Source organism: Barbus barbus (genome assembly GCF_936440315.1).
Source record: "Barbus barbus genome assembly, chromosome: 48".
Classification (NCBI taxonomy): Eukaryota; Metazoa; Chordata; class Actinopteri; order Cypriniformes; family Cyprinidae; genus Barbus; species Barbus barbus.
Genome location: NC_136726.1, coordinates 20132518 through 20160405, shown reverse-complemented (window position 1 = coordinate 20160405; position 27888 = coordinate 20132518). Strand labels below are relative to the sequence as shown.

Sequence of the window (27888 nt, the reverse complement as noted above, 5' to 3'; positions counted from 1 at the left end):
TTATTTCATTCCAATACTGGTTGCAATTATTAGTATTATTTTAAGTGAATTTATTTATTGTTTATTTGCTCTATGACAAGCAAACTGGCTTTAAAAATAGCCATTTGAAATTAGAGGCAACCACTGCATTTTAATCACGATCCAAACAAAGATACACAGGATTTAAAGCAAAACAGAAAGGTCTGACTTCATCTTTGTGAAATTATGCTACATAAAACATATCTGCATGAAACAAAAACAGCAGACGAGCTAAATGAGATGCAATTTCACTGTCTGACCGCAGGTGGCGCTTATGGAACAGCAGCGATACACTGTTTCCTTGGTAACAGTGATACTTTATATGGAGGTAAGAGGAAAAGAAAATGCCATTGCCATCAAAACCTTTCTGAAGACAGTCAGTTTCCTTCAATGATACATTCATATAATCCCTCACCCCCAATTTATATTTTCTTCCTGTATTTCGAGCCGCGCAAACAGCTCTGCCTGCTATAGTATTTTCTCCTTTTTGTGTCTCTGGCCTCTGTTAAAGTCCTGTTATCACTGTCCCAGTACCTCTCAAAAATAACAGAAGAATAAGTACAAAAATACAAAACAAAAACTGGAGAAATGTATTTTTTGCACTTTTCTGTTTTTTTGGGGGGGATTACTGGGGCAGTGATAAAGATTTACCAGTCGATCACGATCGATGGGTTGGCAACCACTGACCTAATAGACTGATATTTGTAAATCTGAACTTATTAACAAATAATTATTAACTGTAAAAAAATATGCTACTTAAATGTGTACAATTAATTATTTTAATCAATCAGTTAATTATTTAAAACTGTGCTGATACAATATTGAGGTTTAAATGCACATTGCTGTATATGCACATTGACTTGTTTAGTTTTCTGTCCTTAAAAGTGATCTGACTGCATTAATTAGTTAAATCTTGAAAAAATATTAGATAAATTGCAGTCGACATTGTATATGTGTGTTTATGAATCGTGTGTGCTTGCTGTTTTCTTTAGGAATTCAAAGATTCAAAGATTCTTTTCTTGTCTCTAGTCACATTTTAGAGCTTTTTATGTTTGCTTATTACTTATTTGCAATTGTTTTTTTGTTTTAAGCAGACCCTTTTGATGACGTTTATGATGATGCTGGTGCAGCGGGTAAGTAATTCTGCACAATAAGACACGCAGCAAAGGCCCTTTGACGTTTTGCTACTAGGCATGGGCCATTATGAGATTATGAAAGTGAAAGAAAGTGAAAGTGATGTGACATACGGCCAAGTATGGTGACCCATACTCCGAATTCGTGCTCTGCATTTAACCCCTCCAAAGTTCACACACACAGCAGTGAACACACACACAGCAGTGAATACACACCCGGAGCAGTGGGCAGCCATTTATGCTGCGGCGCCCGGGGAGCAGTTGGGGGTTCGGTGCCTTGCTCAAGGTTACCTCAATCATGGTATTGAGGGTGGAAAGAGTGCTGGACCTTCACTCGCCACACCTACAATCCCTGCCAGACCGAGACTTGAACCCGCGACCTTTGGATTAGAGTCCGAATCTCTAACCATTAGGCCACGACTTCACGATTATGACCGTATAATAACTTCAACTAAAATTGTATTTTTAAATGTCAGGGTAAAACACTTTTCTTCCACTTTTTTCACTTTATTTGTAAGAAACATACAGAATATTTGGAACAGTAGTATTTTTTTTCACCACTTTTGTTTTTGCCCCATTTTTCATGAGCTGAACTCAAAGATCTAAGACTTTTTCTATGTACACAAAAGGCCTATTTCTCTCTAATATTGTTCACAAATATGTCTAAATCTGTGATAGTGAGCACTTCTCCTTTGCAGAGATAATCCATCCACCTCACAGGTGTGGCATATCAAGATGCTGATTAGACAGCATGATTATTGCACAGGTGTGCCTTAGGCTGGCTACAATAAAAGGCCACTCTAAAATATGCAGTTTTATCACACAGCACAATTCCACAGATGTCGCAAGTTTTGAGGGAGCGTGCAATTGGCATGCTGACTGCAGGAATGTCCACCAGAGCTGTTGCCCGTGAATTGAATGTTCATTTGTCTACCATAAGCCGTCTCCAAAGGCGTTTCAGAGAATTTGGCAGTACATCCAACCGGCCTCACAACCGCAGACCACAAAACAAGGACCTCCACATCCAGCATCTTTACCTCCAAGATCGTCTGAGACCAGCCACCCGGATAGCTGCTGCAACAATCGGTTTGCATAACCAAAGAATTTCTGCACAAACTGTCAGAAACCGTCTCAGGGAAGCTCATCTGCATGCTCGTTGTCCTCATCGGGGTCTCGACCTGACTGGTACTTTGGAGAGGTGTTCTCTTCACGGATGAATCCCGATATTCACTGTACATGGCAGATGGCAGACAGCGTGTATGACGTTGTGTGGGTGAGCGGTTTGCTGATGTCAACGTTGTGGATCGAGTGGCCCATGATGGTGGTGGGGTTATTGTATGGGCAGGCGAATGTTATGCACAACAGACATAGGTGCATTTTATTGATGGCATTTTGAATGCACAGGGATACCGTGACGAGATCCTGAGGCCCATTGTTGTGCCATTCATCCACGACCATCACCTCATGTTGCAGCATGATAATGCACGGCCCCATGTTGCAAGGATCTGTACACAATTCCTGGAAGCTGAAAACATCCCAGTTCTTGCATGACCAGCATACTCACCGGACATGTCACCCATTGAGCATGTTTGGGATGGTCTGGATTGGCGTATACGACAGCGTGTTCCAGTTCCTGCCAATATTCAGCAACTTCGCACAGCCATTGAAGAGGAGTGGACAACCTGATCAGCGCTATGCGAAGGAGATGTGTTGCACTGCGTGAGGAAAATGGTGGTCACACCAGATACTGACTGGTTTTCGGACCCCCCCGGACCACCCCAATACTGAAAAACTGCATATTTTAGAGTGGCCTTTTATTGTGGCCAGCCGAAGGCACACCTGTGCAATAATCATGCTGTCTAATCAGCATCTTGATATGCCACACCTGTGAGGTGGATGGATTATCTCGGCAAAGGAGAAGTGCTCACTAACACAGATTTAGACAGATTTGTGAACAATATTTGAGAGAAATAGGCCTTTTGTGTACATAGAAAAAGTCTCAGATCTTTGAGTTCAGCTAATGGAAAATGGGGGCAAAAACAAAAGTGTTGCGTTTATAATTTTGTTCAGTGTCTGCACAAACAGAAACAGCAGATGGGCTGAATGGGAACACAAATTCACTCTCTGTCAGCAGGTGGCGCTTATGGAACAGCATTAATACAGCATTTTCCTGGTTACTGCTGTAAACAAAGCAGAACTGCGCTTAAAAGGATAGTTCACCCAAAAATGAAATTTACCCCATGGTTTACTCACCCTCATGCCATCCTAGGTTTATATGAATTTCTTCTTTCAGACAAATGCAATCGGAGTTATATTTAAAAATGTCCTGGTTCTCCCAAGCTTTATAATGGCAGTCAATGGCTGTTGAGATTCAATTATCAAAAAAAAAGTCCAAATAAAGTGCATCCATCTGGTCTTGGGCTTTAGTTTTGTAATAAAATCAGTTTCGGCTGAAAATGTCTATATCAGTACATCCTTATTCCAAATCTTTTCTTGTTTGTTAGTTCTTTCGGACGTGTCTGTTCTTGTTGTGTCCAAACTCAAGGAGGGTTGGTATGAACATATATATCCTATACACATTTTTCCCAGAACGTTCTTGTGTCCCTGTTGCAACTCTTCCAGCGCCCCGTAATGGGTTGTGACCTGGTGGTGGGGGACCTCTGCGTTATTGTGTTAAAAATGATGAGAATAATTGACAGCCATATTGTCTGTGTGTATACAATGCTTTTGAGTTTCTGCAAGTAAGAAAAACAGTCACATTTCAAAGCATATTTGTTAACTTATTTATTATTTGCATTTGTTCACTTTTGTTATTACTTAAAATCTGAATATTCTTAATGTTTTGCAGATTTCAGTGATTTTGATGGCATTTATTATGGTTCCTCATGGATGGGTAAATGAGACTACACAATGAAACACACCAAAGGCCCTTTCACATGCTTGCGTCAGGGCATTGACATTGTGATATACAACTTCATTTATCTGGATTCACGTGAGATCTGATCATTGCACAAATGTTTCATAATCAAACATTGTGTGCATGTCAAGTCACGTTTATATAGCGCTTTATAAAATACAGTTTGTTTCAAAGCAAACCCTCTTTTTGTTCTACAAGTAAGAAAAACAGTCATATTTCAGAGATTTTCTTGTTGGCTTATTTTTTATTTGCAATTGATTACTTATGATATTTTTTAAAATCTGATTTATTTTTGTTTGTTTTGTAGCAAAATCTGATGATGATGTTTATGGTGACCTTTATGATGATGTCGATTCACTGGCTGAGGGTAAATAATGCAACAAGACACACAGACACCAAAGTCCCTTCCACATACTGTCATCAGCAGATACTTCAGGTTCTTTAGGTTGTGAGGTGGAGAGGCTATGGATCGAACTTGTTAGTCTAGCACATCCCAAACATCCTCAATTGGATTGAGATCTGGGGAATTTGGTGCCAGGGCTGAACAGTGTTTTCAGTGTGGCGGGTTGCGTTATCCTGCTGGAAGAGGCCTTCCAACAGGGAACACCCTTGTCCTGAAGGTTACACAGCCTCATATGCCCATACATGGTACATAAACATCATTCAAATTTAGTGTGACTTTTAGTGTGCTATAGTAGACCTTCTGTTTGCTCAGAAAAGATGGGACAGCCTTTGTGCCCAACACCCCTGCTGACTGGGAGCAAACCACAAACCTTGTGATTTCAGAGATGCTCTGAACTAGTCTCTTTGCCTTAACAATTTGCCCTTTGTCAGAGTTGCTCAATCAATTCTTGTGCATTTCTCCTGCATCCAACACATTGAATGCAAGAACTGATTTTGTGCCTCTCAAGACCATAACATGTGGTCTTGCTGGAAGATGATCAATGATGTTCGCTTCACCTGTGACTGGTTATAATGTTTTGGCTCTTCAGTTTATATATAAAATATTTTTCTATCCTTTTTCTATACTAAACATATAATACTTTATTATTATGTATGCATGATCAGCTGCTCCTGAGCTCCAGAAGGACCCTTTACTGCAGCTGGTTTCCCTCCAAAAGGCGTCTGGCTGGTGGGATCTGGACGCCACACTGGCTGATGTGTTTGGGGAGACGGAGGATGAGCTGACCAAACAGAAACCAGCACAGGTGAGAGATGTGATGAAATAATAAGATAGTGATGATTGTGTGCGGTGTCCAGTAACAAATGCAGTGGATGATGGTTTGTACACAGGTGGATGGGTCAATATGGGCCACTCTCCTGGCTCTGATCTGGTTATACGGCTGTAAAATAGAGCAGCAGATGGAGTGGCAGTTTGTGGCCATGAAGGCAGCGTCATGGATCGGCTCTCAGAAAGGTGAGATCTCCATTCCAGACCACATTCATTCAGTCAGTGTTCATCAAGAGACGTTTGAGCAAATCTCTTCAGTTCTTTGACTCACACTGATGATTTGTGTATGTGTGTGTGTGTGTTTCAGTGGGAGATCTGTCTCAGTGTGTGTGTGTGGGGAATGTCCTGCTCGGATGTCAGGTGACAAAAGAGACTCTGGGAATCTGAAGACGTCAGTGTTTCTACATCCTGATCCGTCAGAAGACCAAAGAACTGTTTCGTTAACCATTTCTGTTAGGGTTTCATTAAAATTGTGTTCTTTATTAGCTTAAATCAACACCATATTATCATACAGAATCTTTAAAACTCCCATGGTAATGTTTTGAAATGGAAAAGAATTTGAATCAGATTAAACAAAACCTTTTCTGGTTTCTTATAGATTGTTGTTGTTGTGTGTGTATCAGTGTTTATCTGAAGCTGTTGGACCAGTCTTCAATCGATGAGGATATTTTCACACAGCAACAGAATCCTGTTTGGGTGTTAAAAATGGTTACGTTCAAACACAAACTTGTTAAAGTTGAACTTTATGTAAATTAGAACAGCAACACAATGCTGAGGTTGTTATTAAAGTAAAAAAGAAGAATCTAAGGCCAAAAACACCATAAAATGCTCATTTAAATGTTTCAAAAGTTTACTTGCATTTGATAAGAAGCTGCTTGGGCGAAAATTACATGTAAACAATTTTAAGGCTATTTTGGCCATGCTCATCGCTGGTCTGCACTCTAATAAAAAAAAAGAAGGTGCAATGCATGGCAGCACAGGGTGCCAAACGTTTGCCATTAATGGGAATAACAGCGATACACCATGAACTGAAGTAACATGTTTACGCAGCAACATGATAAATGGTACATTGACCATACAATAAAATTAAATGTTTAAAGTGTAATCTGAAATGACATGTTTTGTCTGTGTAATTAAGAAACATGCAGATACCATTAAATTAAATACCATTCTTTGACTGAAAATTTAAATTACACGTTCGAACCCTTATTTAATGAAACATGTTTTAACTGTAGATGTAAAAACATGGTTAAACAGTTACTTAAACCAATTTTGACTATAGATTTACATAACATGTAAACCCACTACTTAAGAAAGCATGTTTTGACTGTAACGTCCTATAGACATATTGCAGATGAGCAAACAGCCTAAAAAATACGTCTTGCAGATGTAAATGCAGACATCAAATAGACATCTCCGAGATGTACGTGTGCTATCAAGGTAATGACATGCATTAATGTATTTAATTTGATAGCCCAATTATTCATACAATACTATTCAAAAGTTTCAACAAATCTAATCATTCTTTATTATGACTATTGTACACATCTGAGAATAAAACTATGAAACAACACTAATGGAAGTATGAGAATTCTTTAGTCAACGAAATAAGATAATTCTAAATAATTAAATCCTGGTGCATGGCTCAGACCAAATTCATGCATACTGGGATGATGTTTGAAAGAGCTCACATGCTCACTCTTCACTCCAGCACATGCAAAATAATGTGTCTGAGCTAGCTTCAGACAGACTTCAGAGAGGGATTTTTCAGTGACTCTTTTTGCAGGTTACATTGTTACACCATTAGGTAGCAGAAAGTGACAAACTGTCTGAAATCACTGTTGATTCACTCATTTCATTTGATAAAGTTGATACTGATTAATTTGATTGGTAACAGTCATATAGTGTCTTATTGGAATTTAATTTATTGATGACATTTAAGAATTTGACATGAAAAATACCACATACATTTAATAAGGTTTTACATTTTAAATTGCCCAGGAAATTAATTTAATGGGGCAAATATCATAAATATGCTGATTTAAACACCTAATAGCTGATAGAACACTGGTTAGAATATTGCTTCAAAATAAATTACATTTACACTATACAAAAAAGTATAATAAGACTAACAATTCTCAGATCCCCTCACAATTAAGTGCAATTTGAACACCATCCTTACCATAAAACAAATATACAATATAATTACAAAGCTAAATAACTATAAAAGCTATAAAACTATAAAACTATAAATAACTAAAGCTAAATGACTATAAAAGGTAAGAATAAAGCAGTCTGTTCTTCTCCCCAATTGACAAGATATCTGTCACCATTTGACATTTGTCCCTTCGCTGAGATAAGAGTGTATCCAATGCACAGTGTTTCCATGACTGTGAATATGATGCATGCGACAGCCTGTTGGTTGTTAAGCATCTAGTCGAAATAATGTAACACGCATTGTTTCATACTATACAAAATTGACATCGCAATGCAGGGTAAAACACTGTTAACTCTGTTCTGGAACAGGGTTTCATAACCCTGGTAAAAGCAGTGCTGTTTAAAACATCAATAATCTGGAATTACATGCCATGTGAAAAGTCCTAATATGAGAGGAAAATGTCATTAAAAAAGTTTCCATTTATTTGTACTGCCAAAATACATTTTTACACAATTTTGAATTTAAAAACAAAATAAAAAAAATTATGTTTTTATTTCCAAGATAGTGTCTAGACACCATTCACATGCAATATGATGAGGTTGTACGATGACAAGGTAGCATACTACTTTGAATCATTTAGCATAGAAAATGCCTTTAACATCCTACATTTATAGAACAGGTAGTATATGGTGTATAACACTGTAGTCTGTAGTGAGCAAGTCAACTAGAATTCCATTCCAAACATAAATTTAGTGTCTGTCAACCTCATGTCATGTTTGGCAGTTACTGTGTCTCTGTGTGAGTGTGTGGTCCAGGTTACGCTGGGTTATTTTTTCAACCCAAATGCTGGGTTGAGACCGCTGGATAAAGACTAGAGTTGTTTTAACCCAATTTTGGTATTTAGTAAAAAATTTGGTAACACTTTAGAATACTGTTTCTTACTTACTGCATAACTAATAAGGAATTACTGAAGAACTAACAGGTAATGATTCATTAACACTTAGCGCACTACTGTTAACTACTAAGGAAGATGTGTTAACTAATCAGTATGTAATACAATTTTATGATTGTGTTAAGTAACAGTTAGCTAAACAATAACTAATGTATTCTGTCACACCTCCTGAAGAACTACTAATTAATTATCTACTAGTTAAGGTTCAATAAAAATAACTATGAAATAACTACTAATGAACAATTATACGCAAATAGTCACTATAATAATCAGGTTGTGGCCCACAAATCAAGTACTTGAGCAAAAGTACAGATACTCAATAAAATATTACTCCAGTAAAATTATAAGTAGGCCTATTAATTTTTAAAATTACTTGAGTAAAAGGACACTATAGTACCAACTTTTTTACAGTCCACTACTACTATTATTAGCCTATAATGGAAATGAAATATGCATTTTGTTTGCTGCACACCCAAAAGGACTCATTACTATAATTGTACATAACGAGGGGTGAGAACCAGAAGGGCGTAAGTGCACAAAGTCAGATCAACCTATGGTAAGTTTTTGTTTTGGCCCTCCTGTAAAGTTAGTGAAATGTCACTTAAGCCTTTCTGGTTCTCACCCCTTATGTTTTTGCCTGTATGGTAAATAATTTCCTTGTTCTGTAGGAAATCTGCTTCGGAAAAGAACCGCAACTCAACCGTCTTGCCATAACTATCCAACTTACTACAGATACAGTACACTCTGTAAAATGGTAGTTTGTTAATTAATCAATTTATTTATTTTCTGAAACACTGGGATGAAGCTGTTGGGTCATATTTGTTTTTTAGTCTTAGGTAGTTTTTGTGTTGTGTTAATGCCTAGTTAACGGCAGTTTCCCTGAGCCCAGCTCCCGTATAAGTAATTAATTCCTTTATTAATTACTAAAGGTTTCATTATATTTTCACTTTAGAATAGGCCTACTCTTGCAGGTTCAAAATAAGTCCTGCATAATTATTTGATAATTATTTATTAATTACTAATGGGCTCCCTATGTGTTCACTTTAGAATACTGTTTCAGGTTCTAAGTAATTCTTGCGGAATTATCTAATAATCCTTTATTAATTACTAATGGGTTACCTGTATTTTCACTCTCCCTCAGTCCTTGCCTTACATACAGAAATTAAATTAATAGTAATATGGTATATGCTGAGGAGGCACACATACAGTACTGTATATAAAATATAAAAACTAAGGTAAGTTATCGCATGGCACTGGAGAGGTGGTGGGGTTCCTATCGGAAGCTGATTTCTTACAAAACAAACTCAAAACAATTCACTATATAGCCAAAACCAAAATTTATTGCATTTATTAATATTGCATTTTCATACTGCTACTACTGCTAATAACATTTATATGAAAGGGTCACAACTCAATGTAATTGTGTATGACTGTTCATTAGTAGTTACTTCATAATTATTTTTATTGAACCTTAACTAGTAGATAATTAATAGTAGTTCTTCAGGAGGTGTGACAGAATACATTAGTTATTGTTTAGCTAACTGTTACTTAACACAATCATAAAATTGTATTACATACTGATTAGTTAACACATCTTCCTTAGTAATTAACAGTAGTGCGCTAAGTGTTAATGAATCATTACCTGTTAGTTCTTCAGTAATTCCTTATTAGTTATGCAGTAAGTAAGAAACAGTATTCTAAAGTGTTACCAAAATTTTTTTTTTTTTCTCAAATTACTTTCCAAACGTAGAAATAGTTTTCCTTCATTTAAGTAGTGTGAGAGCGCAACGATGCTCTAAATGTGTTGGCAAATCAACGTGATACTACCCGTTTCCTTTTCTTCCTGTCCTATGAAGGTCATCTCGTTTAATTCTAGGTTGAGGACACTTTGTACACATTACGCATCCTACAGAGGATGCAACCTCCAGAAGATTCGACCTCCGGAGGACGCAGCCTTCTAAATGCGACACAGCTAGCCTCAGTTTTATGGACGCATCATCTTTGATTTTACTTTGGTCACTGTCGCTACGGTTACTGGTGTGGAATACGGGCTTGACTCCCGTTGCACGTTCATACAGACAGTATTCTAAACACAACTGTAAGCTTCTGTGTGAACGGGACATTTCGAGACTCACACCTGTAAAGAAAATGCGTTTGTCAATCCCAAAAACTGACAGTGTGAACGTAGCCTTTGTTAATGCACACGCAGAGGCCTTCATCTTGACACATATAGGACTGTGTGAGGAAAGTTTGTGTTTGCTGATGCGTTTTGAAAAATATACTTTAGTTGTTTTGTGTGTGTGTGTCTTTGTGAGACCAAGTAATTTTAATTATGTATCTACACAAATGGGTGTTTGTGCATGTTGGCGGATGTCTTATGTGGTTTCTCAAAGGAAAAAAACATTCAGCTTTCAGAGCTTTTCTTGTTGACATATTTATCTATTTTTGTTTGTTCACTTTTGTTATTTCTTAATATCTGAATGTGCTGGTGTGCTTTTGACAGTTGTAGCAGATTCCCAAAAGTTTATAGGCTCAGGGAAGGATGATTAGTCGGCACTGGTAATTGAGAGTAAGTTTTAAATCAAACACTTTTGTAACAATTTTGTAAATATATTTGTTCAGTTTTGCTATAGAGACATGAATTCTCTTGTTTTTCATCTGTCTTTTCCATTTGCACCAGAACAAGTGACTGGAGTAACATATGGTAAGGCAATGAATCTATAGTGATAGACATGTTTTTGTTATATGTGTGTGTTTTGTTTATGTATGTGTGTGTGTGTGTGTGTGCGTGTGCTTGTTTAGCTATACTTGTGAGTGCCAAATTTCCTCACTAATATGTAGTAAAATAATATGACAACCCACTAGTGGGGATATTTTACCAGTCCTCTTATAAATCAGCGGAAACATGTTTTAATTTAAATGTAGTGATGCATATGTTTCTGTGAGGGGTAGGGGGGGTGGTTTGGGCATCGAAAATATCATTAATTAACCACATAAGAATTCCGCCTTGTCCAATAAATGCTTAGTTATCAATGCAGTGCTGTTATGTCGTGAGAAATGACCACCTTCCCGAGATCGTAACCCTAACCCTGAGCGTAACTTCAGTAAACTACAAATACCAGCACTGCTTTTTGTCGATAGAATGGCGGAGGCTCATGGGTAATGTAGTTTAAAAGTTTAACAATAAAATGAGGGGAATTACAGTATTTTTTGATTATCTTAAGGGTTATCTAAACATGTTCATTGTGCAAACATATATAACATATGTAAGGGGCAGACTGAAATTTGGTATTTTACTAAGAGCTCTTTTTAAAAACACCTTTATACCACCTTTCCATACATGTTTGATAACTTTAACCAACATTATTTAATTAACATAGCATAAGTAGTTGTCCTGCCAAATTTCTCTTTAAAACTATAATCAGACTTTGATTTACAGCCATTTGAAATGTTAATTGTTTTTGGTTTTCCTGGGGACTCTACTGGGCCCCTGAGGATGGAAGAGCAGTACAACATACACAGATCTATTCTCAATATCACAACAAACTTTGCTGAGTCACATTTTCGAGATTGACTTTTCAACAACTTACCAGTAAGTCATAGTTATCTTAGAATAGGAATAGACCCCCAAAAAATATACATCAGTGCCTATTTGGAATGGGCTCCATTTATTTCATTAGATCAGGAGCAAGAATACAGTGTTGACAGTAAACAAAGACACCAATTTGAACAACTGATATATATTGTGCCACACATTCAGTAAGACAAGGTATACAGTGCGTGGTTAATTGTGCAAAAGCCATACAATTCATGCAAAGCAAAGAATCATAATATAAAAGACAATTTGTATCTTAGTGTCAAATATTCCTAATCTTTGTTATCCTCAGGTGCTAAACATTAGTTAGGTCCATGCACATCTTGCTAATAGTACAGAATATGATTCAGGCTGATCTTTCTTTGGTGCATCACCCTCAGTTGTGCATGAAGTGTCTGTAGCAATATAGTCCATGCAGTCTCTTCTAATGCATCTTTCAGCCTTTATGCAACTGAATGTCTTTAATATGACTAAATGTTCATGTCTTAATCAAAACACTCATGGTAATTATGTGTATTGTTTACAAAATTAGATGGTTTATTTACCAAACACCTAATACAGAATACTCACCATACTTTATTATACAATACTTTACTGGATGATACATCATAAAGACAGCTAAAGTAGCATATAAAGACAAATTATACTCAATAAAAATAAAAATGGGTTATGTTAAAAGACATGTGACCAATTCAAATGGGTTAAGTTAAAAGACATGTGACCAATCAAATCACTTTATTGTCTCACAGTCTGCTGGTGAAGGTTCTGTGATAACATCTGCCGGATGGTAACGATGAGAGCAATCCATGGCTCAGGTGGCTGGAGTCTCTGACAGTCCTCTGTGCTTTCCTCACACACACCACCTGGTGTAGATGTCCTGAGGGACGAAACATGCATTTAGGGTGTGGTAAATTAATAAAAATATATATATATCATATTTTTATTTAGAATTGTTGCCCTGGACTTACCATTGATTTTGTTGGAGGTATGGGCCAAAATAATCCCTCCACCACTGTCTTGCAGTTGTTCAGATGTGAAATTTACTTTTATGGGCCGTAACATCTGAGCTGTCTCAGTAGAGCCGTTCATGAATGCAGTCTTCACAGCAGATATCTGATGGGTTCAGACAGCAGTGCTTCACTTGGAGGCCATAGAATTGATATCTTCATCAACTGGCTTCGTCCTCCTTCAAACAAACAGAAAAAAACAATAACTAAACAATAACTCTAGAGAAATAGTGTGGGTGAATACAGCTGTCAGTACTCACCATATTCAGTCATTTCCTGCACAAATTTCAGAGATGATGCACAGCTGATGTTCATTCCTCATTCAATGACTGGTTTGACTGGCTTGCTGTGACTGATTTTCTTTGCGTTTTTGGTCTTCAGCTGTAAAACAAGAAAATATATATTGACCCCATGTTCAATTATTATTGTTGTTTAATCATAAATTAAGCAGTTATAATAGTAAACTTCAAGCTCAAGTTCCCTGGCAACTCTAGCAGGCTCCTGAGTTCATCTGTATACATCGGATTCAGAGTCTGAGAAAAGGCCATCATGCAAACTCTGTTACAACAGAGTATAAAAGAGTGTGTAAGTGAGTGACGGAGTAAAGGAATAAGATGAAGAGAAATAGGCAGGATTTTGGGTGGAAGTTTAACAGAATGAGAGGAAAACAGAATTAGAAAAATCTGTATTCTTCAATAGCAAGCTAATATGAACTCTTTAACATATTACTACATGCTGACAGTATTACAAGCAGTTTAAAGGCCTCTTCACACCAAGGATGAGTCCACACTGCAGCTACATTTAATGACAGAGAAACAATATCATTGGAATCTCTTTCAGAAGAAGTTTTTCCAGATGATGAACGATAAAAACATTGACAGCCAATCAGACTTTAAAGAGCTTGAGCATTTAAATGACAGACAACATAACTGCAGCACGCACTTATAATAAATAGAACGTTATCATCTGTTGGTGTGAAAAATAAATAGTTATTATAAATCTTGTTCTTGGTGTGAACAGCTTTAAGTGATCTGATTGGCCAAATTAATTGAAGATCTGATTTGTCACGTGACACGTTAAACTAGCATTTCCAGACTCTTGCTTTTTAGACAGATGCGTTCAATAAAAATCAACACGAAAAGAAAAGCAGACTCTGAGGTGTGGACAGATATCATGTACTGTTAGAACGGGAAGAGACTGTTAAAGTACTGTTAATCTGTTAAGGTTAATAATAAAAAAATGGACTTAATATAAACACTCCGACTATATTATTATATTAATTTTGTAATAACCCTGTTTAGGAAAGGGACATCTTTTCAGAAAATATCATTTGCATTTTAATCTTGTTTTAACCACAGACACAGAAGTTATAGCACAATTCATGCACAATCATGCCAACCAGATACTGAGAGACACAGTGCATCATCGTGTCATGTGTGCTGGGATGCAGTATTTTGCAGTAATAGTGTGTTGAGGGTAGTTCTAGAGATTTTCTGAGATTTTCCTGTTTGGCAACACTGACCTGCATGAATGGTCACGTGACATGCCTTTCCAGCTGTGTACTAGTGTAGACGAGGATCGTTTTCATTCTAAAACGCACGAGTGTGGCGCACGAAGCAATTAATATTCATTAGGCACGACTTTATACAGTCTACTATTGGTCTTCTGACTGATACTAAAGCGATCATTCATGCAGCAGTTTTTGAGATTTACTTTCGATTTGAAGTAAACAGAGACGGATGGAGATCTGCGGGCTTGTAACTGAGAAAAATGAGCCAGGTATGAATTCACATGTTTAATATTGCTGTTACCCTTTTCCTAAATTAATTAGACTTTAGGTGTTTTTTCCTCACAGTTTGTGGCGAGGGCTTTGTCTATATAATGAAAGTAATTTTAACCGAAAAGGTGTTTTTTTAACGTCATAAGCGTGATGTTGTACGTATTTTTCGTTTTGTTTTTCTTTTAAACCTATATATATATGTTATATAGTGACTTTTCTGTCTCTATGATTTACTTTATTTGTCTCTAAAATGAGTCACATATTTATCAGAAATGTCTTAAATTATATAGTTAGGTCTTTATCACTTAATAAATAAATACTATTTTGTATTTTACACACCTTTTTATTTATATATGCATTCAATTTTATCATGTCCTCAGTGCAAAGTAGGCTACTCAACTTCCAAAAGAAATATAAACCACGAAATGATAAAAACCTCAAAATATTTTTTAAGTTATGTTATAGACTAGGGCAGGGCCGTAGCTGGGGTTTGCAGGTTGTACCATGGGCCCTGTTTGAAATTGCGTAATTTGTATGTTCTATTTATTTATTTGTCTTTTTTACACAATGTTTAAGTTTTTTCAAGTTTGTCGGTGTCCAGGTACAGAAAACTAATAATTAAATGTAAAATAGCAATGCATAGTTTTCACTGTAAAAATTAAATATACAGTCAAAGAAGAAATTATTTAAACATTTCTCACATTATCACAGTTTATTTACTATAGTTTAGAAAATAGTAATAAAATACGACAAGAACTCAGAGTTAAACTGCGTCAGAACAAATTAATCTTGATAATGTCTGATAACTATCAATACTTTGTTGAAGAATTACCAAAAAATGCATAATTTTGTTCAGTCTGTAAAAAGGTTGCATTAGCAATTAAAGAAAGTGTCTGAATAATTTTTGGTCCTAAATTTTCTATCAATTTTACTGGTAGTCCACCACTGTATGGAGAATTTTGGGGTATAATATGTCACAGTTTACTTTATTTTGCTATACTCATTTGAATAAATGAACAATAGTGTCCTGCACCCACTAGTAACAATGTAGAATAATTTCAGACAACAGATTCAGGCCAGTCGGTTGATATTGCCAGGGGCCCCGTGGGCCCCTATAATCGTCACCACCGTTCACCACACTAGCGACGGCCCTGGACTAGGGTAAACTGCATCTTATACATATAAATCATATGAAACTATAGTTTTTTTTTATCTCTAAAGTCATCTTCCACAGTTAGTATGTACTTTCTCGCCTTCCAAAATTGACAATTCCACTGAGACCATTTCCATTTTTTATTTTATTTTAATCTTTTAGTTATCCGCTTATTATCACACTCTTAAAGTTCCACCCTGTTAGGTAAACACACGTAAAAACCTATCAGAAATAGTTATAAAAGTTATGTTTATCTGTAGAAGGTTACCGAGCTAAATGTTGATCACTCAAAGAGCTACGGCCAGCTTAGTTCACAAATTTCCATCCTGTTAGGTTTAGTTTATAGACCTAACTGGGTGGAATCTGCATATATTCCTATTTTAATGTAAAACTAACAGGGTGGAAAATCTAATAGAATAAATAGTATTTAGTGTTTATTGCAAATTCTTATATACAGTGGGGAAAATAATTATTTGGAGTTCGGGTCAGGAAATCTGGAAATTTGTATTGTTTTGAAACAATATTTTATAGGTGCAGTTACACACATTACAGATGGTAACCATGCAGGACAACAATAGAAAGCTCATTATTGTTCAACATTTACATTATTAACATTTTGTGATAACTATGTATATGTCCCTAACAGGGTGGAATAATTTCACAGCCAGTGTCTGAATAATCTACCCATAATAATTTTTTTTTTTTTAATCAAATGTAAATTCATGTCCCAGTCACATTTTCTTGATTAAATATCAGAAAAAAAATAAAGAAAATAATTTTATATTTTTACATTAATGATGTAATCAATATTCTGTTTATTAAAGCCAAGTATGAATTACATCAAGTTAGTGTTTTTAAGCATTTTACATTTATTCCAAAATAGTAACTTGATAATGATTTAAACAATTTTTTTTATTTGTGAACTTATGTTCACCTGTTCTTTTTAACAGTTGACTTCTAACTATTTTTTAATTTTTTCGGATCATCAGTCATCAAAGTTCAGTAATTATTGGTTGCAGACACAGAGATTTACTTTAAATTTCACCAAGCTGCTCACTAAAGACTCCCACAGATCATATTTTCAGGCCATTTCAAGTCTTATTTTGACGTAACAAAGCGGCTATATCTAAGTGTGTGTTGTTTATTTACTTTTTTATTGTTGCCATTATATTGTTCATTCAGACTGATTCGTGAATGCGTACGAACACAAGAGGCGAGATTTATCACATGAACCAATCACAGCTGGATCACAGTCGAAGTAAAAATCAGTCAGAAAGTTTCTTTGTGGTCTTGTTCTGTAGTGTTTGTGATGTTGTTGTGTTGGTTTGTGTGACTCAGTGCCTCTGAAGAGCATCTCAGTGGAGGTTCTGGTTCAGGATCATGTAGCCACAGTCTCCTCCACTCTGCAGTATGTGAATGAGGAAGAGCGCCCCCTGGAGGCCTTGTTCGTCTTCCCTCTGCCTGCTGATGCTGCTGTCTGCCACTTCAGTGCCAAGATCGGAGAGCAGGAGATTGTGGCAGAGGTGCAGGAAAGACAGAGTGTGAGTCCAAATACAAACCCACTGAACATTTATTTCCATATTTATACTACATATCACCATTTAACAAAACTGTATCCTGCAGGCGAGGGATCAGTATGATGATGCTGTGAGTTCGGGTCAGCAGGCGTTTCTGTTGGAAGAGAGCGCAGAGAGTCCTGATGTATTCAGACTGAGTGTCGGGTGTCTGTCGGCGGGTCAGAACGCTGCCGTCACCATCATCTATGTCACCGAGCTCGCTGTGCAGGCCGACCACTCGCTGCGCTTCTGTCTGCCGGCTGTACTCAACCCCCGATACACACCAGCAGGTACTACAGCAGCTCTGACACACACTTTATTAGAGCAGAGAAGCTGATTCTAACACACTCTGTGTCTGTGTCAGGTTCAGCTGCTGGTATAGTCTCAGAGATTTCATCAGGAGCTGTTCCCTACACGCTGACTCTCAGTGTTCATGTGAGCTCTCCAAAGCCCATCTCCAAACTAGAGTCCAACTGCACTCTGGATCCTCTAGTGTTCCTCCTCTCTGATCACACTCAGGCTACGGTACTGTGTGTCTTCATCTGTTTATCTGGATGTGTGAGCAGAGCAGGTTTATGCATGTGTTGTTTGTGTGTGTAGGTGAATCTGAGTCCTGGTCACATGTTTGATAAGGATGTTGAGCTGTTTGTGTACTATCAGGATACCCATCAGCCCTCTGCTATAGTGGAGGCAGGAGTGACCACTGCTCCACCAGGTAGGACCTGCAGATCACTGGGCTCATGGGATTGAGTGATGAAGGTGTCACTGACTCTTTCTTTCTATTTCAGGCTCTCTGATGAGGGACCCAGTGGTCATGATAAGTTTGTACCCAGAGTTCCCAGAGGAAGTGATGAAATCACTGGCAACTCGAGGCGAGTTTGTTTTTGTGATTGACAGATCAGGCAGTATGGACTGCATGATGCATCAAGGGAAAGGAGCACAGATGCGCATTGAAAGCGCAAAGGTCAGGTTTAAGATTCAATGCAGGTTGTTTTTATGCCAGAACTATAACGTTATTATGGGTGAATTTATGTATTATGTATATATTTCATTTATGTAAATATATTTATGTTTCCAATTTATGAATCAATTGGATTGTGAAACGTAGAGCAATGACTTGTGTACATGCCAAGAATGTACATTATGAAGTTCATAGAAATCATGTTGAGTTTAAAGTGCCCCTATTATGCTATTTGAAAGGTTCATAATTTGGTTTTGGGAATCCCCAACAACAGGTTTACATGCGTGAAAGGTCAAAAAACACTTTTATTTTCTTAAAATATGCATTTAATTTTATGTTATTTCTCATTGACTCTCAAGCGATTCATTCAAAGTTTCATCTTTCAAACCCCTCCTTTGCATGAGGCTACTCTGCTCTAATTGGTCCGATGACCTAGTGTGTTGTGATTGGTCTACTGCTTACAGCGCATGTCGGAAATGGAATGCCCATCACCAGTACTGGAGGACAACTTATCAATAATACACCTTATTATAATAATGATATTGCTCCACTCTGTTCTAAAAATAAAGACTCGGGGAAAACGTTGTTTTCCACTTATGTTAGCAAACCAGACCCACAGCTTTGTAGTAAAGACCCAAACGATAATGTATATGCCAGGGACAGCGAACTGCAGAGTTCAGCTTCAACCCTGCCTGTAGCTTCCTAGTAACCCTTCAGACCTAGATTAGTTTGAACGTGTGTTGGATTAGGGTTGAAGCAAAACTCTGCAGGCCTGTGGCTATCCAGGACCGACGTTCGCGGACTCTCAAACACGGACTGCATCCGAAAACAGAAAAATGCTATCATCGGAGGACGCATTCCAAGGTAGTGTGGCATAAAGGTGTATGAGCTCAGATTACTGAATTATCACTAGTAGCGACTACACCACCCCTGGTTAAACACCTGGGGAAATACTAATCAAAGAAAAGGCACGCAAGCTTTTTCACTCCCACAAATCAGCAAACAAAGAGGTGTGGATACAGACCAATGAAAATTTTATTAAATCAAATTATAAAACAGAAACCATGGCGAAGGAAACAGTAAAATGACGACAAGTGACCCAAAGCCACAACAATAAAGACAATCACAATCAATAAGTTAAATTAAATCAAAAGTCTATTAACTGAGCTGGGGTATCCCAGAGAGTGGGCAGGCTAAGCATTGGGCATCACAACAGCCCCCAATGAACCAGCCCTCGGTGAATGAAATCTCACAAGCACCCACACACTCTAGTGAAATTACACTGCAAGCAAAACCTACACCCCACAATTTGGACAAAAAAAAAAAAAAGAGAGCTTCTACTCCCCACACCAGATAGCCCGCCCACTCTGGTTCAGCCCACTCCTAAAGAAGAAAAGAAAAAAATAATTACAACCAAAGTCAATATTCATACAAAACACAGAATTAAATAGACTTTCACCAGATCAATAACAACGATAAGCAGATGAACACAAAAGCAAAAAATAAAAAAATACAAGATAAATCTCCAAATTAAAGGATTAGTTCACTTTTAAAAAAACTTTTGCTGATAATTTACTCACCCCCACGTCATCCAAGATGTTCATGTCTTTCTTTCTTCAGTCGAAAAGAAATTAAGGTTTTTGATGAAAACATTTCTCCATATAATGGACTTCAATGGGACCCAAACGGTTCAAGGTCCAAATGACAGTTTCAGTGCAGCTTCAAAGGGCTTTAAACGATACCAGACGATGAATAAGGGTGTTATCTAGCGAAACGATCGGTCATTTAAAAAATAAATAAAAAAGTTTAAGTTTTATAAGCACAAATGCTCGCCTTGCTCTGTTCTGTGATGAGCGTTCGTGACGTCATGTAATACGCAATTACGTTGAAAAGGTCCCGGTTGACGTAAAATCCAAAATGTTCTTTTAGGCTTTTTAATATTAAAACACCCAGGATACGCACGCGAAATGGGCATTTTAAACGATAAACTGACACAAAGACATTTGAATATGTGTATGGTCCTCCTTCCGCACATTTGTAAACACTGACTCGGTACTTCCGCCTACATCAAGCGTGACCTTTTCAACGTAATTGCGTATTCCATGACGTCACGAACGCGCATCACAGAACAGAGCAAGGCGAGCATTTGTGCTTATAAAACTTAAACTTTTTTATTTATTTTTGAAATGACCGATCGTTTCGCTAGATAACACCCTTATTCATCGTCTGGTATCGTTTAAAGCCCTTTGAAGCTGCACAGAAACTGTCATTTGAACCTTGAACCGTTTGGGTCCCTATGAAGTCCATTATATGGAGAATTGTTTTTATCAAAAACCTTAATTTCTTTTCGAATGAAGAAAGAAAGACATGGACATCTTGGATGACATGGGGGGGTTGCACAGTTTCAGTTAGCCTTCGTGCAAAAACGCGGCCTGCAAAGTGGAATGTCCATGCAGAACATAGACAGGCATTATGCAAATGTATTAACTTGTGACATATGAACTTCATGGAAATGGGATTTGAATTTAAAATAATTAATTTCAGTGTGTTGACTCTTTAGTTTGAGGGGCAATGACTTTATTTATGATGCACTTTCAGCTTTACAATTTTGCAGACTGTTTACATTCACATATCGCTACATTACACACTGCATGAAAGGTCATTTTCAAAAATCCATAACGGGGGCACTTCAAATATCTGATATGGTGCAGCTTCACACAATCAACAAGGTGCATGGAAGGAGAAATCAAAAATACAACCCCAAAGCAAAAAAAGTTGGGACATTTTGTAAAATGCAATAAAATGAAAAATCTGTTAATTTCTTTAATCAGTTTAATTTGGATATTCTACAACCTTCTCACTTTAATTTTGCCTCTGTCCCAATTTTTTTTGCAGTGTGTTGCAGCCATCAGGATTTAAATTTGTTTATATGTTCAATATAAGTTTATGTTGGTTGGTGAAAACACTGGAAATCTTTTCTTTGTACTTTTGTCAATTAAATAAAAATGAAAGAGAATTATGACTTGAATCTTATGGTGAATGGAAGTTTAACACAAGAACATGGGCGATTAGTCTGATGGTGGCCATGACTTTCATATTATGTTAAGTGCAAGTTTGAATTTTGCCTTTTGTTTTTAAATGAGTTTCTTTTGACTGTATTTGAGATCTTTAAGTTCTAAAGAAAATCCTGTGTGCAAAAACACGCTGGCAAAATAAATTCCCTTCTCTGAATAGATTTCTCCACTTCATAAGTGTTGCTGGTTTTGTTTAGAGTTTATCTTTCTGTCCATGTCTCTCTGTAGGACACTCTGCTGTTACTGTTGAAGAGTCTGCCCATGGGATGCTACTTCAATATCTATGGATTTGGCTCTCATTTTGAATCCTTCTTCCCGTTAGTGTCTAGATCTTCATTCATAGATATTCAGTATTTAAATGTGTCAGAGGACATGAGATGTGCTTCTGTTTGTCTTTGCAGTCAGAGTGTTGTGTACAAGCAGAAAACAATGGATAAGGCTCTGAAGAGAGTGAAGGAAATGCGAGCAGACATGGGCGGCACAGAGATTTTACAGCCTCTAAAACACATCTACAGTCAGCCCTGTTACCCTGATCACCCCAGACAGGTTCAACACCTCACTGTGCACCTGAACAACGCATTCATATGAAAGTATAACAAGGCTTATCAGATTTTTTTTTCTCTCTTCAGCTGTTCATCTTCACTGATGGAGAGGTGGGAAACACTAAAGAGGTGCTGGATCTGGTGAAAAGTCACGCTCACTCTCACAGGTAAAGGTCTGCTGGGTTTGATCTGTCCGTCATTCATATCTTCATCACTAACAGTAACAGAGTTTATTGTGTCTTCAGGTGTTTCTCATTCGGGATCGGTGAGGGTGCGAGTGCCGCCCTCATCACAGGAATGGCCAGGGAGGGATCTGGTCACGCTCAGTTCATCACTGACACCGACCGCATGCAGCCCAAAGTAAAGCTCTCCACTGGATTTCACAGACACAAATGTTTCCTAGTCAAATGTCTCAATGGTTTCTCTTTCTCTTCAAACTATATCAGGTGATGCAGTCGCTCAGGTTTGCGCTGCAGCCCGCTGTGCTTAATATCTCTGTGGATTGGACCCTTCCAGACGGTGTTACTGTCGACACACTGTCTCCACCCATCAGTGTGCTCTTCCAGGGTCAAAGGGCACTCATGTATGCCCAACTTAAAGGAGAGGTGAGATGATGTAGCATGTGATTCTTTAATGACAATTACACCAGTGTTTCATTTATTTATCTTGTAAAAATTTGCCTTTTCTCTCTCATAGAGTTCAGGAGGCTCTGAGGCATCAGTGACAGTTAAATACAGTCTTAAAGATCAACCAGTAACAAACCAGCTCCACTTCTGCCTCAAACCAACTGAGGAAACGGGGTAACACACGCAAAAAGACATAATCCCCTTTCACACAGAGATTTTGGAAAATACAATACAAATGTGTCCTGGGATTATTTGATTTTGGTTCATTCATACTGCCAGTAATTTTCTGTAATTTCTGCGTGCGTTCATGTCCCATAAAGATCCCGTAAAGACGTGACATCAGGATGTCACGTGTTGCTTCAGCACAGATAGAGAGGAGCTCCCTGATGTCTGCTTCATTCCAGTTTGCAGACATTTTTTGTTGTGAATGTTGATCTGCATTTAAAGACCCCTGGTCAAAGACTTGCTTGATAACTACGTCATTCCGATGACATCACTACGACATGGGTCCTGTCTTTTGTTTACACAGATCGCATTCCGGGACTGATTCAGAGAATGTAACTAGGTCACGTTGAGTTCACACAGAAGGCACACCAGCAATTTTTTGGCAATTTTCTAGGATCAACACGCTGTGCAGCTGTTAGTTTTTCTTATTCACACATTCAACACATTTCCTCCTTGTTTCTGCAGGTTGTCCATTCACCGGCTGGCGGCTCGGACCCTGATCCGTTCTCTGGAGCAGGAGGAGAGGTCAGGTCCTGCAGATGTTGAGGGCATCAAGAGCAGGATGGTGGAGCTCAGTGTTCAGGCAGGAGTGAGCAGTGTTCATACAGCCTTCATTGCTGTTAATAAAGACAGCAGACAGACTGTGAAAGGACCCCTGCTGCAGAGAAGAGTGCAGACACACAGTTAGTGCACTTGTGCATTGTGTTTTACTATTTACTTTACTGTTTGATGTTTACATTACATTAAGAATCAAATGTTTTTCAGATTGGTATCGATCACGTAACACGCCATTATGTGGTAAGACAAACAACATTCTGTTATTTGTATGCTATGATACACATTACAAGTCAAAAGTTGATTGAACTTGAACTTTAGTTATACTTAAGGTTTTCGTAATTAACAAATAAAATAATATTATATAATTTATGAAAGGAGGCGTGCTGCGGAAAGGATTGTCGACATACGGTTAGTGCTCTGATTGTGTTTATAAATTGCTTTTACTGTTAATTGACTATTTGATGTTTGCATTGATGTGTTCACCTCATTAAGACATGAAATCAAATGTTTTTCAGATTACCAACGAGCACTTGCCGCACCAATATGTGGTAAGACAAACAACAGTCTGTTATTTGTATGTTATGATACACATTACCAGCCAAAACTGGATTCATTGATATAATATAATTTGTAGGACCCCTGCTACAGAGAAAAGTGCTGACAAACAGTTAGTTTCTCATTGTATCTGGTATCTGGTGTGTGCTGCTCATTAAGATTCTGTGATGTCACTGCTGTTTTAATTACCTGTATCTGTGTAAATGTGTGTTTATTGTCTGTTCGTCTGACAGCAATGATATCAAATGCTAATTTTGTCACTTCACAGTTTATTTTATTTGACATGCTGATGACATTAGGATGTGGTAAATGCTTCTTTTCTGTCTGTTGTGTGTGGTGGTTTCTTGTGCCTCCATAACAACCCATGTCTATTTTAAAGCTTTTCTTGTTTGTTAGTCCTTTTGGATGTGTCTGTTTTTGGCTATTTGGCTCCAGATCATAATCTGTTGTGACTTTCATTGGCTGTAGCTCTGAAGGCCACTAGATGTGCTTCATCACTGTCAGGTAAATGCACCTCAATGTAACAGTTCTCAGAATTATTAAATGTTTCAAACAATGATTGCTGTTTCCATGGCATATTACAACATTGGTACTTTTAATTATTGATTTACCATCCTCATCAAACCACACAGCTACTGAGATTTCAGAATGAGTAAGAAAATAATCACACAGAAACTGCTCATGTGTTTAAAAGGCACAGAGAAAAACAGAAAGTAGGAGTCTAGAGATGTAGTTTCCAAATAATCTACATTTAACTTGACGCTCATGGAGTAAAACACTGAAAAACAGTGAGACCCCACACAAAGACTCAAGTCTGCAGGAAACAGACAGCATGAATCGGTTCTTTTTAGTGAATCACACACACAGCTTACAGCTATCTGAGCTACTTAAATCAGTGTAGTTACTGACCGACCAATAGTTCATGTAGTAAAACACATTATTCATTTTGTTTGTAGTAAAAATGAATGAAATGTTATCATATTAAATTTTTTTAGTATTGATAAGTATTATGTGTTTGTATACTACTATTAATCCTGAATCTTGTCCTGAAACAAGAAAGCATAAGTCATTTACTGTATTTTTATCTATAATATATATTTTATATCTTGATTTCAACAACCTGTAGTTCCTTGTCATGTAACAGTTTACATTTGGTATAAGCAGCACATTTTGATGTGAACTGTATTTGTTTTTCAGAGATGGACCGTGGAGATAACCAGCCCGAGGACGAGGACATGGAGCAGCTCAGAGTAGAAGATCTTATGTTGTCATCTCAGAATTACGGTAATTATAACATGGCATGACTGCAAATAAACATGCATGCGCTCTGTAGATTGTCATGCAAAATGAAATGTTTTCCAATCAGAAAGCATGCTGACAGAAGACAGAACTGCATCTGAAATAGCATACTTCCCTACTATATTGTAGGTGAAAATCAGTATGTGACAAAATAATTATGTCACAGTATACACAGTACTCGTAAAAGAGTAGGCAAAAAGTACCCAGACGAGCTACTAGTGTGTATAGACCTTATGCATTAGAGAAACAAGTGCACAGCCGTCTTTAGAATTTTGTCTTTGAACTTCTATTTTAGCAGTATGTGGAATGTGGAAGAGTAATTGGCTGGTAAAGTAGATTTACTTATTATACAGTTAACGACAATTATCATGTGCATTGTGACCTCATTAAGATTTCAAATGTGGAGTTTTTTGTTTTGGGGTTGATGTGGTAAGTGGTTTTCTTTAATCTGTGTGGGTTTCCTGTGCCTGCATGAATGAATTTGTGGTGTTTGGCATGACAAACTTCACAACATTCTAACTATTGCACCTCTTTTTATTGGTTCAAAACAATTCAAAAGCACAGGGTTTCAGGAAAGTTGTAATCAGCCAAACATGTCCATATCGATCCATTCCTATTCCAAAACTTTTCTTGTTTGTCAGTTCTGTTGGATGTGTCTGTTCTTGGCTGTTTCTCCAGATCTCAATCTGTTCTGACCTTTGCTTTCTCTGCTTGTAGCCGCTCAACCGGCTCAGCCACTGGCGTCTGAACGTACTAAATCTAAATCACTGCTGGGTAAGTGCACCTCAATGTAATATTAGTTTTGTGAAAGAGTGAATTATGCAATGCTTGATGAACTAATTTTTTCATTACAAACTTTTTCAATGAATTTCACAAAACAGGTTTAAAGGCATCACTAAACCACATTACTAAACAGAGACCACTAAATGGTTCCCTGTCACTTAATAGTTAACAAGATGTGAATTTGTTTTTAGGGAAACTGGGTCGAGCACTGTCTCTTAATCATGGTAAGATAAATCATACTGATTTGTTTGATTTTTTGTGCATGTTGGTTTTTCTTTTGTGGCGGTGAAGTACAAGGATCAGCAAGAATCAGAAATACAGTCACATTTCAGAGCTTTTATTATTTGTAATTTGCATTTGTTAATTTTTGTGATTTTTAATATTTGAATGACATTTTTGACAGAATCCCGAAAGTTTAGACGCTCAAAGAAGATGGCTGCTTATGATGAAAGTGACAGCTGTTCTGCATCATTGGCAATAAAGGGTGAATGAACCAAACATAGACATAAACATAAATCATTCAGTTGTGACGTATAAATCATTTCAATCTGAGATTAGATTACTAAACAAATGTTTCTTATTTGCTCTGTTCTTAAATGTGTTTGTGCCTTTGAGCACTTTCAGCCTATAACTTTTAATCTTTATTCTGAAACAAGTAAGAGAAACATGTTATAAAGGCATGAATTCTCTCGTTTTCTGTCTTTTCCAATTATGTTTTATGAATATTTACCATATACATAATGGTTTTTATACTGTACAAACTGTATATTTTATCCCTTAACCCTAAACATTATCCTAATATTTAAAAAAAAATACATTGTTTAGTATTAATTATAATGTGTTTTCCCAAAAAATTTTCAGGTATTATTATACTATACATAATCAATACCAGGACCCCCACATGCACACTTACTGCCAAATATGAGACTGGCACAATGGTTATGTTCAGAATGGAATACTAGTTTACCAGCTCATTACATACTGAATATACACATTATACTACCTACAATGTGTATATAGAGCCCCAGAAGGACCCGTTACTGCAGCTGGTTTCTCTCCAGAAGGCGTCCGGCTGCTGGGATCTGGACGCCACACTGGCTGATGTGTTTGGAAAGAGGAAGGATGAGCTGACCAATCAGAAACCAGCACAGGTGAGAGATGTGATGAAATAATAAGACAGTGATGATTGTGTGCGGTGTCCAGTAACTAATGCAGTGGATGATGGTTTGTACACAGGTGGATGGGTCAGTATGGGCCACTCTCCTGGCTCTGATCTGGTTATACGGCTGTAAAATAGAGCAGCAGGTGGAGTGGCAGTTTGTGGCCATGAAGGCAGCGTCATGGATCGGCTCTCAGAAAGGTGAGATCTCCATTCCAGACCACATTCATTCAGTCAGCGTTCATCAAGAGACGTTTGAGCAAATCTCTTCAGTTCTTTGACACACACTGATGATTTGAGTGTGTGTGTGTGTGTGTGTGTGTGTTTCAGTGGGAGATCTGTCTCAGTGTGTGTGTGTGGGGAATGTCCTGCTCGGATGTCAGGTGACCAAAGAGACTCTGGGAATCTGAAGACATCAGTGTTTCTACATCCTGATCCGTCAGAAGACCAAAGAAATATTGTGTTTCCAAGATATAATCATTTATATGGAAATTGAATTCAAAGTACTTTAAATCAGATTTAAAAACGAAAACTGTTTTAAATAAAACTGCTTTTAGTTTTTCTTTGTCTATCTGTGATTACTGTTGGACTGTAATAATGTTTGGA

The 27888-nt window shown here is 37.4% G+C and overlaps 1 protein-coding gene across 1 annotated transcript; it reads left to right on the top strand.

Annotated features, from left to right (window-relative positions):
- Positions 1-14547: 14547 nt before the first annotated feature.
- Positions 14548-27844, top strand: LOC306866286 (von Willebrand factor A domain-containing protein 5A-like). The gene is made up of 24 exons (XM_079411378.1): positions 14548-14790; positions 17283-17485; positions 17568-17790; positions 17865-18025; positions 18101-18215; positions 18289-18464; positions 21764-21852; positions 21937-22081; positions 22165-22244; positions 22323-22437; positions 22524-22682; positions 22774-22877; positions 23394-23611; positions 23694-23726; positions 23862-23894; positions 24002-24034; positions 24510-24545; positions 25239-25325; positions 26058-26114; positions 26315-26347; positions 26527-26607; positions 27144-27274; positions 27360-27483; positions 27613-27844. The coding sequence occupies exons 1-24, from the start codon at positions 14751-14753 to the stop codon at positions 27690-27692; spliced, it is 2556 nt and encodes an 851-aa protein (XP_079267504.1). The 5' UTR covers positions 14548-14750; the 3' UTR covers positions 27693-27844.
- Positions 27845-27888: the final 44 nt, after the last annotated feature.